Below are 11,280 nucleotides of genomic sequence, written 5' to 3'. Positions count from 1 at the left end.
AAACTAGTAGATGGTTGCTTATGCTATCAAATGGACAAGGGCTCCAGTACACAGAAGATGAGTGCTTTGAGGAAACGTCATTGGAGACACAGCACATCGACTATATGCAGATTATATTTTGTATGAAATGGAGAAGACAATCATAAATACAGGTTAGGATCTCAGAAGGTGGGTTACAAATCAGAGGGCTCTTGCATAACCCTGCTTCTGTACAGATGGCCTTCAGGGAGCAACCTTGGAGCGTAAGAAGGGTGGCAGGGGCTGCAGTGATCAGTCGTGGGTGGTCACGCGTTGAGCTGAACCTTGCTTTTCAGGTAGCCATCAGCCACTCTGTGCTAAGCCCAGTATCTTCAAGTTATGTGTGGATGAGTATTGACAGTGGGAAGAGGATTAAAACTTGCTACAAGTGGATTCAGAAAGGGCACCTAAGAAAAGCGATATATGAGTATTTCAGTCAAATGTGCTGGTTTTGATCCTTTGCAGCCATTCTTTCTGAATTAAATTAGCAAGTGTTAGAGCAGATGGGCTGGTGTAAACCAGTGATGTAACTGGAGCCAATGAAAAGATGCTAAGAACAGCTGAAGATTTGGGTACTAAAGGGGAAAACAGAACAGATGTCCCACAGATTAAGTACCAGCGTACAGTAACGTACTGAAATGAGCTGCGACGGCTGTGCCTTTGCCATACATTTACCTCTGTCACCTAGGAGGGCAAGGCAAGGGCTGATCTGATAGTTGGAAGTGCTGTTCGGGCAGGCGGGGTGGGCTTCTTTCCCAGTTTTCCTGCTGTATTGGTTGTCATTAGATTTAGGTTTATGACATCCTTTAGATTTATGACACCCTCCGTATTCAATGGAGAAATCCTTTGAAGATACACTAAATAAAAATGGGTGGGCATGCTCTACTTTAAGAAGACTGAGTGGTTTGTTCTGGGGAAAGGCTGTACTAAGAAATCTGTGTCCTGTCAATATGATAGTGATCATGAGCAGATCATTAAAAGAGACACCAGCAAGTGATACTTTCACAGTTTTAAAAACAAAGTTTAATTGTTCAAAGTTTCAACATCAAAATGCATCAACATTACTTTTAGATGTAAAAGTCCTTTCTGCTATAGGTATTTGCTGATTAGCAAGTCTTCTAGGACTTTTTCATGAATGCTTGTCTATGACCTCAGATCTCTTGAGAAAAACTTCCATAAAATACTCACTTTGGGAAATAAATATAAAAGCATAAAAAAGTGGAAAACCCTTGTTACCAGAAGCTTAAACGTAGAGTTACTAACCTTATGCACTTGTCTGTCTTTCCTCACATCTGGCTACTAGTATAGCTCTGGCTGTTAGCCCACTTTTGTTTTCAATATACACTTCATATTCCAGACGAAGTTATTTTTCGAAGGCCCTAATGAAATATTTTCAAGATACGGCTGGAGAACGCACGATCTACGTATATTGCTGAAGGGGGAAATTGGACTGTGCAAACAGCCAGTTAGAATAAAGTTAGCTTCCTGCTAGTTGCATTTAATTAAGTCACGGGCATTGTAATATAAGCCACCAATATCCTGGATTGCCTGAGCGTAAGGAAGTCTTAACTAGTTTTGTTGGCAATTTCACAGAGTGGAAAATGGGAGTTCTTTCTCTCTGAAATCTTCATTTATTCTAATGAACGTTAGTTAGAATTCTTCAGGATTTTAAACACTGGCAAAAATTCAGTTGTTGGTTAGCTAGTAAGTCTTAAGACTGGGACAGACAGGTGAACTGTTTAACAGTTAACAGTTTAACTAGTATGCTGCTACAAAACTCTGTACAGTCTGGGGACATTTTCATGCAACAAAACCAGAAGAGCCTATCAAAACTCCCTCCCCATACCACATTTTCCAGCATTTTGTTTACAGCTTTGATAACTTGAAGAGGTTTAAGCGTGTAGCGAGGCAGGAGGCTCCTGTAGCATATCGGATCTCTTTCAGTATGCCAATCCATTCCTTCTTTTCATCATCATACCTGCGTATTTAACAAAATAGGGTCAGAACATCTTAAAATTTGAGTTTGATGCTTCATCACAAATACACAAAAAGGAGGATAGTCCACATGCTGCAAAGGCTTGTAGCAACCACGTTGCTGAAGGACGCCACAAAAGGCTGCTTTTGTCCTCTAGAGCAGAACAGAAATGTTCTTGCACATGTGAGCTCTTCTCCTGGTCATACTTCAGTTACTCCTATAAAAGCTTCCTCCTTGTCTTAAGGATTCCTTCTGAATTCCGTCAGATTCTTGCACATAAAGGGGTTTTTTATGGGAATCCTTCCTATCCTGCCAGTTAAAACTCCTGAATTTACCATAGCAACTGAAGAGTCATAGCAGAGATGTGATGTTTCATCACTAGTACTGTGATTTAGATTAAACCCAAATAAATCTAGGAGGTAAGGATTTCTGGATTTCTTGAAACAATTACTCATTTCACTATTAACACACGAAGATGTACAAACCTCTATGTATATAGGCTTTACTGCATAATAATGTCACAAAACAGAGAATGTTTTTATGGTGCACTTGCAGGGTTAAACCTGCCAAGAGATATGGCAACTTGCTCTCTTTAAAAGAATAAAAGAATCTGGAGATTATGACACAGACTGTTCAAATTATTAGTAGCTGGAAGTAGTAATTAGATACAAATCTCATGTTTATTTGTTACTTTCTGACAAACATTTATATCTGTCACCAAGCGCTTTACAGCCTGTGCTGTGGTTCATTTCGAGTTAAACAGAAAACTAATTTTACCCTCCAGTGTCTACAAACCTCAGTTTTTGATACAGCTTTCCACCAGGAAAGGGTGATTAACTTTAAACTTACTTCCATATGTCAGTAACTTCACTGGGTGCAAATTCTTTAGATTCAAGCTGAATCATTGCAAAGCCTCCAATAGCATACAAAGCTCCGCTTAAGGTGACTAAACTGATGGAACTTCTCTCTTGGGGAAATTCAGGCATAATCTCCCACCTAAAGATGAAAAGAAAAACCTAAGTTAAACAAACACGTGAGAAATATTCTACACTGAATGCACTAAAATACACCTCTGGGTGACATAAATTCAGGTACCAAGGATCACTTGAGTGAATGGTAAAAGGAAAAAAATTCTGAGATTAATCAGCGATGAGTTTCAGTGTCTCCATCCCCACAGGAAATTCCTTTAAGTCTTAAGTGACAGAATTACACCGTGATGGCATCTCTTCCCAGAGACCACCTCTTACAGGTCGCCTGGTCCCATCGTCAGTAATAGGCTTCATACAGGTGTCTTGTTCCCCAGCTACTCTCATTTTTTTCCCCTGTAGTTTTCAAAATGCATATTCATTTCAAGTGGCATCAACATACTAATTTGCATATATAAAATGGAGCTCATTAGCATAATTTCAAGTGCTCTGCCAATTCATACCTACAAACATACAGAAGATACAGACATCCCACTTCTGGATAATGTCAACATTAAAACTAATAGACGAATTTGTCTCTCTTGCTTGTGTGACTTGATTGGAAAAAACCAGAGTGAACCAAGACAAGAACCTGCATATTTTTCAGACCACAGGCTGCACAATGCACAATGGCTGAGAAGAACGTGCCAAACATCATGGTAACAAAACAACCTTTACTTTCTATAGAAGGTGTAAAGCTCAAAGTTCCCTCATAGGATTACTACTTGCACAATTCACATTTGTGTTGTTACATTTTATAAGCAAGTCTCTTTGGGATAGCATACATTTAAGTTAAAGCTTTTGTTGTAAGGTTCATGGCTGCTAATGGCACCTGTCAGTGAAGACAGCACAGCCAAATGTGTTTATATACAATAGAAGTGATTATTAATAAAGAGGTGCATCCAGAACCACTTACATGTTTGAGCTATCATAATAAAGCTTTACTGGCATTATTTTAAATAAACTCTGTAAATAAGATGATAGGAAGGAGGAGCAGCAAACATAACAAAAAGGAAAATTCAGGGTAGAAAGACAGATACAGAAGGTGTAAACTCCTAGAAGATCATAAACATTCAAGGGATACCAATTGCAAAAGATTCTGGCTGTGAGGAAGAACATCGGGAAGTCTCTGGACCAAATAAGCAAGCTAATTCCAGGTATGACTTGCTCTCTGCTGTTACAACTTTTTCTTTATAATATTTCAGAGCATGGACTTAAAATTGAAAGTAATCCTGGAGTTTTCATATTAAAGAAACAAGCTGAATTATCTGCCTGTCACTAACTAGTGGTAAATGGTATTTTCTGTGGTAAGGTAAGTGAAAGGCAAGACACCACAGGGCCACATACCCGAAGGACATTCAGCTGTTCCTGTTCAGGCATCTGGTTTCTCTTGCTGGGGTTTCATGCTTAGTGCCAGTGCTGGTTCAACTAGACTGTGCGGCCCTTGCCCCTTTCTTCCACTTCTCCCCTATTATGCCAGCACACCTGCTCACGTGACCATGTGGTCAACTAAGTTGGGAAAGTAATCAGACTTTAAAAAAAATATATATAAATTAGAGGGTGGGTCATTCACTGTGAGCTCTCTGATCATGTTTGCAGTGAGTTACGTTAGCACAGAAAACGTGCGTAGGGGCAGGAAAAACGACCGGAGGAGCAGGCTCTTGAGCTGCCATTGGTGCTAAAGAAGTGACTGCAGACCAAGTGTCTCGGTGGGAGTACAGGCACCTGAGCACCGTCGTGACTCACCTCAGAGCCCCTAAAAGCCCAGATGATAAACCACTTGCTTAAAAATAGCTTGAATACTGCACTCACTTATTGGTGGTCAGATCAAAAGCTTCAACAGATGCAGTAAGGCCTTCTTCAGTGACACCACCTGCAATGACAATCTTGCCCTTATGGATAGCTGTTCCAAACATCGAGCGAGCCACTTTCATTGGAGCCAGATCTCTCCAGTCTCCCTTCTTGGGATTGTATACAAATAGTCTGTTAGTGCATTTCCTGGGGAGGAAAAAGAAAATCTGCGATCATTTCTAATGAACTTCTGGCTTGTTCCAAGCGAGATTTAGCTGAGGTGGACTGTGTGGGTTTATGTAGAACACCTCTTTCCTCTCCATGAGATCCGTTCTTGTATCTAACCTGGGAATCTCTGCATGTCTACAAAGCACTAATCACATCCATAGAACTAAATCAAACGTTAAATGCTGCTTACACAGGGCAGAAATTTCATCGTACCTTACAGGAGAAAGACAATGTCCTTTCCCTGTGCATTGTATTCAGACGGGTTTGTGGAGGAGTGTGTGACAAAGCTTACAGAAGAAAGATTACGGTACTATTTTGGCTGGTATGACAAGCTTGTATATTAAATGTCCCCTGTACAAACACTGAAAAATTACCACCATGTGCTCAGTGTGAGTGAAGACTTTGATTTTCCTTATGTTATACCCATTAAGATATAACAACCATCACAGGTCAGAAAATCTGAAACACTGACACAGTAATTCTATGGCACCGAAGTATTTCTGGAAGGAAATAATGCTTTCAGTGAGGGTCCTCATAGCTATGTATTGCTATATGTGTCTGCAACGCAAGTAAAATTTGCCTTACAAGTATGGTCATTAAAATAACTAGTTGGGATTACAATTTATATGCAATTTTACTTTCTCATGAAAAAGATGTCCTATATACCATAAAGCATTCCCCTCTGCCATATTGTTAGCAACCTTAATCTAGAGATGTAAAAAAGGGAAACCCTGATTTCAGAGTGTGAGGGCTGCCCAGAGAAGCTGTGGAGTCTCATTCTCTGGAGACATTCAAAACCCACCTGGACGTGACTCTGTGCAACCTGCTGTAGGTGAACCTGCTTTAGCACAGGGTTGGACTAGACGATCTCCAGAGGTCCCTTCCAACCCCAACCATTCTGTGAGTCTGTGACACAGGACCAACCAAATGTTAAGAAATTGTCATGAAAAGACTTAGAGACTCACTTATCATCCGTTTTTCCACCAAGACAATATATCAATCCATTGTTTGAGACGGTAGCATGGCCATATACTTTGATGGGTAGTTTTTTGATCTCGCCCCATTTCATTGCCCTGAAACATGAAAAATTTCACCATTAGGCTCTTCCAACTAACACTGGGCTATTTACATGCTATCGGAGGGCATAATTAAATTTTAAACATACACAGGATCATAGCACAATACTGAATCTAGAGACTCCTCAGTGCGAAGGTCCTTGCCTGCAATTACATAGATCTTGCTGTCTGACTCTCCCAGCCCGAAGAGACACCTGGCTGACGGCAGTGGAGGAAGGGCAACCCACTCACCAGCGATGCTATCCAGCTGAAAGAGCATCAGAACAGGAAGTGTTAGGAAAGGCAAAATAGAAAAAATTCACAAAACGAACACTGTTCCACAAAATCCATCTAATTGCACTCACAGCCTCTCAACAGCTCATCTGCTTGCCCAAACACCCTACCCCTTCCCTCAGTGCAGCTAATGAACGATGACTTCTACCCACACGTGCTTCATGGTGCCGAGACAAAACCACACAGCTAGCTCTCTCTGCACGTACTCATCCTCACAGAGTTTCTCTGCCTCTTTACTAAGCTCTTCTTCCTTGTTTAAAGGTCTGTTACTCTCTGGGTTCGCTATCCCATGTCGACAAGTAGTTGTTCTTCCCACCTGAAGGGAGCAGACACTCCTACCATCCCACACCTTCACATCTAGCTGTCACGCTCATCCCTACAATGAGAGATGCCAGACATCCTCACACCTTTCCTCTTACTGGTCAGGAAAATGGCAAACGGTACAGACATGTCTTCTGCAATCTCTAGAGCAAAAAAGGTGGTATTTCATTACAAATACTCTCAAAAACTCCTAGGATCTCTGAAAGCACAATGAATGAAAACTTCACTCCTAAGCAAAAAAGGCAGGCAACAGGATCAGTGTCATCCCCACTGAAGTACTCCCACGGCTGTCTCGGTTGATAGCCAGTATGCTGAAAACACCTAAGGAGAAGCAGCAACAGGAGGACTAAAGAAAACAAACAAAACAATATTTTCCTAGAAGTGGTGCTTAATTTTTTTTTTTTGACCTGAGAACTTAAAATTGAACCCGAATCTCTCTAACATTCAAAGAGAATATTTTCTCTCTTTTATTGCGTATAGATTTCCTTCACGATGTACAGGAAAGGAAGGTAAAATGGGAGTTTGCATGAGTGTAAAAGCATTTGATAGAAAGCAAGAGAAAGTGTAAAGTAATCAGATCTGGGTTTAGCTCAGTGACATCTTTTTTTCAAAATTAAGTTCCAGAGTCAAGCTCTCCACACAGAAATTCATCTTCATGGATGTGGATTGCCCCAGTAGCTAGATCTGGGTGGTGTAATGAGGAGAAGATGTACCCATCACAGATCACAGCATGCTTAGTGAATCACTCTTGAAGATGACATATCTACTGATGATAGGGCATAAACCAGTCATGCATTTTTGAGCCAGTGGCTGCCTTCGTTTTCTCCTGGGTTGCTAGTTACCAAATAAAATGGTAACAGGTGCTTCACTGGTGGAGAAGGGGAGATCAGTAGGTGAAAATCGGTTTGGCACCACGTTAACATTTTAGAGGGAACAACAGCCACATGGGTAACGCAGACAAGTATTTTAATAATAGGCAGAAGAAGCATCAACCAAACTTACAGATGACAAGCAAGAGAGCAGGATTTCAGGGGATGGATGCAGACATATTACAAATTGATGAAGTTTTCAGAATCCTACTTTATATCAGTCTTGAGGTTTAGTTTTTCAGAGGCCCCTTTCTAGTAGCCTGACAAGATTATGCGGTTCTGGATTATACACATTGTGACATCAACACATTATTTCTATCAGAAGAATATTTTTGTAACAAGTTCTGCACTTCAGTGATTAGTGGTTTACACCTACATAAGGAAATGGAACAGTGCTAATCCCTCTCTAGCAGACTAAGATTTCCCTCTCATAGATACTAAAAATGCCTGAAACCAACTCTTTCACTGTGTGTGAAACCACAGTGAGCCATACTCCTGTAAACACTTAGTATTTATATTTTTTAATATCTGAAGGCTTTAAAATTTTAGCACTGCTTATCACTCTGCTTTATTTCATACTGACACAGGACCTGCTTTCACTCTATTAGGCCAATGTGTCTCAAGGCAGGGTATGGCTGGCAGCACATTGTATAATTCATCGTGAAATAGTTTAAATATCCCCCAAAGCATGTAGCCAGGTAGCTAAAAACACAACATCATTAGTTCATGATGTAACCATGCCAAATCGTATTTTTTCTAATTTTTCTAAATATGTTGTGGAAATTAGTTTGTATTAATCAGCCTTATTATTTATACAGATTTACCAAGTTAAAAAATTACACCCTCAGTTGAAACATTGACTGTTTGCCAAGAAAACAACCTTCTACCTCTAAATTACATATTTTAGAATGCTCTTAGGTTTTCAAATGTAGATGTGACAAACGGACTTCTGGAACTTGAGTGACAAACGTGGCACTTGAAATACGCACATTCCTGCTGTCATAAAAATATTCAGATGCAAAACCAGAAAGACATTCAGTCTAAAGCAGCTAAGAGCTCAACTTTGATGGAACTTAACAGAAATTCACAAAAGGTATTTTACAAAAAATATTGCTAGGCCTAAATTTAGGCACCTGCATCATGAAAAATCTGGGCCTTAAAACAATGAAAGCTGGTGCCTAGATATAATGTAGTAATCCTTTTAATCTTTTCTGAGATCTCACCAAGGGCTTGCTCATGAAAGAGAAGATGCAGGTCCCTTGGTTTCATTTCTTTCTCCAGGACAGGAATAGCTCTCTAAAGATACTTCTCTCCATCGACCGTACAGAGAGACTAGACAACTCACTTGTGTAGACTCGGAACGCTTTTCAGTAACTCTTACAAAGCACACATTATGGCACCAACAATTATAAAGCTTATACCTGGAAGAAGTATGACTGGAAAGGCTGATCCTTGTTCTCCTCTTCCACATACAGTCCTCCAACGACGTAGACCTGATTTTGTTTGGTGACTATACTGGAATGATTTCTGGGAATCTGTTCTGCCAGAGCCGCTAGGTAGCATTCATTTTCAAGAGGATCATAAGCTACTGCAGCAGTGTCATTAACCAGAAGAATAAGGTCTTTCACAAACATGCCGTGCCTGGGAAGGTCATTTAGGTAGCCAGGCAGTAAATCTTCATCTCCTACATCGCCATTAACCTCCCCTTTGGTTGACTTTTCTGTACTTTTGCTAGAGTCAGGCAGTTTTCCAGCAAAAGCATCCTTAATAATCTTTACTTTTTTCTGAAGGTCTGAGTTGCTTTTAATTATATCATCCTTCTCAACATGTTCCTTGAAATATTTTTCTGGCATAAGACGAAAACGTATGCAGTCAAAAATTTCCCCCAGGCTCTTTACTCTGTTCTCCTTGTCTGTTCGCACCCATCTCATTACGGCTTCAAATACCAGTTCTTCCTTCTCTACGTTTAAGCTGTCAGGTGAAATAACCGAGATAAGTTCATGCGGGGCAAGCTGCATGAAGTCCTCTTCTTTGCAGATCTGCACAAAATGATCTGAAACAAAATCACGGGCAGAAAATGCGAGTCTTGGGCAATCAAGCAGGACACCTAATCGAAGGATAGCCAGACAGTTACCAACAGCAAGCCTCTTCTGGAGATAGGAGACGCACACAGTGAACACAGAAGGGATCTGAAAGCGACTGGCCAAAGCAAAAATATCTTGCACGTTAGAATCATTAAGATCAATACTTGCTGAATAAAGGTATTTGACAATCATATCCAGGATGTTGGCGTCAACATTATCTAGAACTACCTCCTTCTTTTTCTCTTCATTTTGTTCTGATAAGAAGTACTCACGAAAATAAGGGCTACATGCTGACAGAATCAATCTGTGGCAAGGCAGGCTTCTGTCACCAGCTTTTAGAGAGCAATCTATGAACTTTTTCTCTTCAAGGAGTTCCTTGAGGCCATCCTGAAGAAGGGTGGATTGGTAAAGTCTAAGCTCTTCAGTGAGTTCCCTTTGGGAATCCATTTCGCAAATACTTGGGAAAGGGGAGGGAGCAGAAAGCTTTTAGCTGTTGCCTGCTCAAAGGTCTGCCTGTAAAAAAGGCAGACCAATGTGCTTTGTCCTGCCTGAAGCCTCTCTGCAATTTAATCTCACTAGCTAAATATAGGTACATACTCTTACAGGTCGGAATTTAGGATGGATGGTTTGGAAAAAAAAAAAAAAAAAAAAAAAAAAGAGAGTTGCTCTCACAGCTGTTGAAGACTGAAAGAAGCAACTGTTGCTTTTAGTCACTACCGTCAAGTTTTGCCATCATTCTCCACATTGATTCAATGAGATTACATGCAACGTAAGAAATTACTTGACATGAGTAAGGACAGCAGAATCTGACCCTCGCTGAGACAGCTATGAGCAAGATTGTAAATATACATGTTACCAAATAATCTGAAATAGAAATATTAATTAATCAAGTTGTCAGCTGCAACTACCATTCACTTTTTCAAAATAGCTTAATTGCTACAGTCATAAAGATAGTAAAAAAACTTCTAGAACTTTGCATCAAATATCTATGATCTAAGAATATTTTTTTACATACCCATATCACATCTGCCGTTTCTTCAGATATTGATAATAAGACTTCGAAATTCCTTTTGAGCTTCTTCTTCATATCCATTTGGTTATATTTATTTGTAAACAAAACCCTACTGTTTAGATGTAATGTATACATTATTCAGGTAAAATTCTGCTTTCAGAAGTAACTTCAAATTAAGTCTCCACACCCGCCTTAATAAACCCCATTCTTCATTTTAATTCATCTGTAGACATTATCGTGCTGTTAAGATTTGACTATACTAGAAATGCTATATTTAATTGCTGTTAAACTAAACTGAAAACAGTACATAAGAAAGGTAGAACAGAGAATGAAAAATGTGTAATCCACCATATTAACATTATTCAATGTATGTGTAATTTTTTAAAAAAAATTGTGTTGAATTTAAATTAGAGAAGCCCCCAAATCAGTCAAGTAGTTTGAAAAGTGAATGTGAATTTAGGAAAATTATGCATGTGTTGAAGGTTTCATAATTTAGACTGGGAACGTTTAGATTTTTATCCAAGGTGGTAATATAGATCAAACAAATTTTAAATTTTGTTTAATATACCCTGATGAAGGACTGTACTTTTGCCCATACAGAGAATGCTTTTCACCCACATAGTAAAATATTCTTTGAACGTAACAGAAACGGGATTGAAACACAACTA

The 11,280-nt window shown here is 39.6% G+C and overlaps 1 protein-coding gene across 1 annotated transcript; it reads right to left on the bottom strand.

Moving 5' to 3' along the window:
* Positions 1–1,022: 1,022 nt before the first annotated feature.
* Positions 1,023–11,188, bottom strand: KLHL41 (kelch like family member 41). The gene is made up of 6 exons (XM_040603667.1): positions 8,938–11,188; positions 6,143–6,300; positions 5,943–6,050; positions 4,771–4,956; positions 2,843–2,989; positions 1,023–1,996 (listed from the first exon to the last, which is right to left on the bottom strand). The coding sequence occupies exons 1-6, from the start codon at positions 10,045–10,047 to the stop codon at positions 1,885–1,887; spliced, it is 1,821 nt and encodes a 606-aa protein (XP_040459601.1). The 5' UTR covers positions 10,048–11,188; the 3' UTR covers positions 1,023–1,884.
* Positions 11,189–11,280: the final 92 nt, after the last annotated feature.

Source organism: Falco naumanni, chromosome 8, assembly GCF_017639655.2.
Source record: "Falco naumanni isolate bFalNau1 chromosome 8, bFalNau1.pat, whole genome shotgun sequence".
Lineage (NCBI taxonomy): Eukaryota > Metazoa > Chordata > Aves > Falconiformes > Falconidae > Falco > Falco naumanni.
Note: the sequence above shows the minus strand (reverse complement) of the source record. Positions and strands in the feature narration are given on the sequence as shown.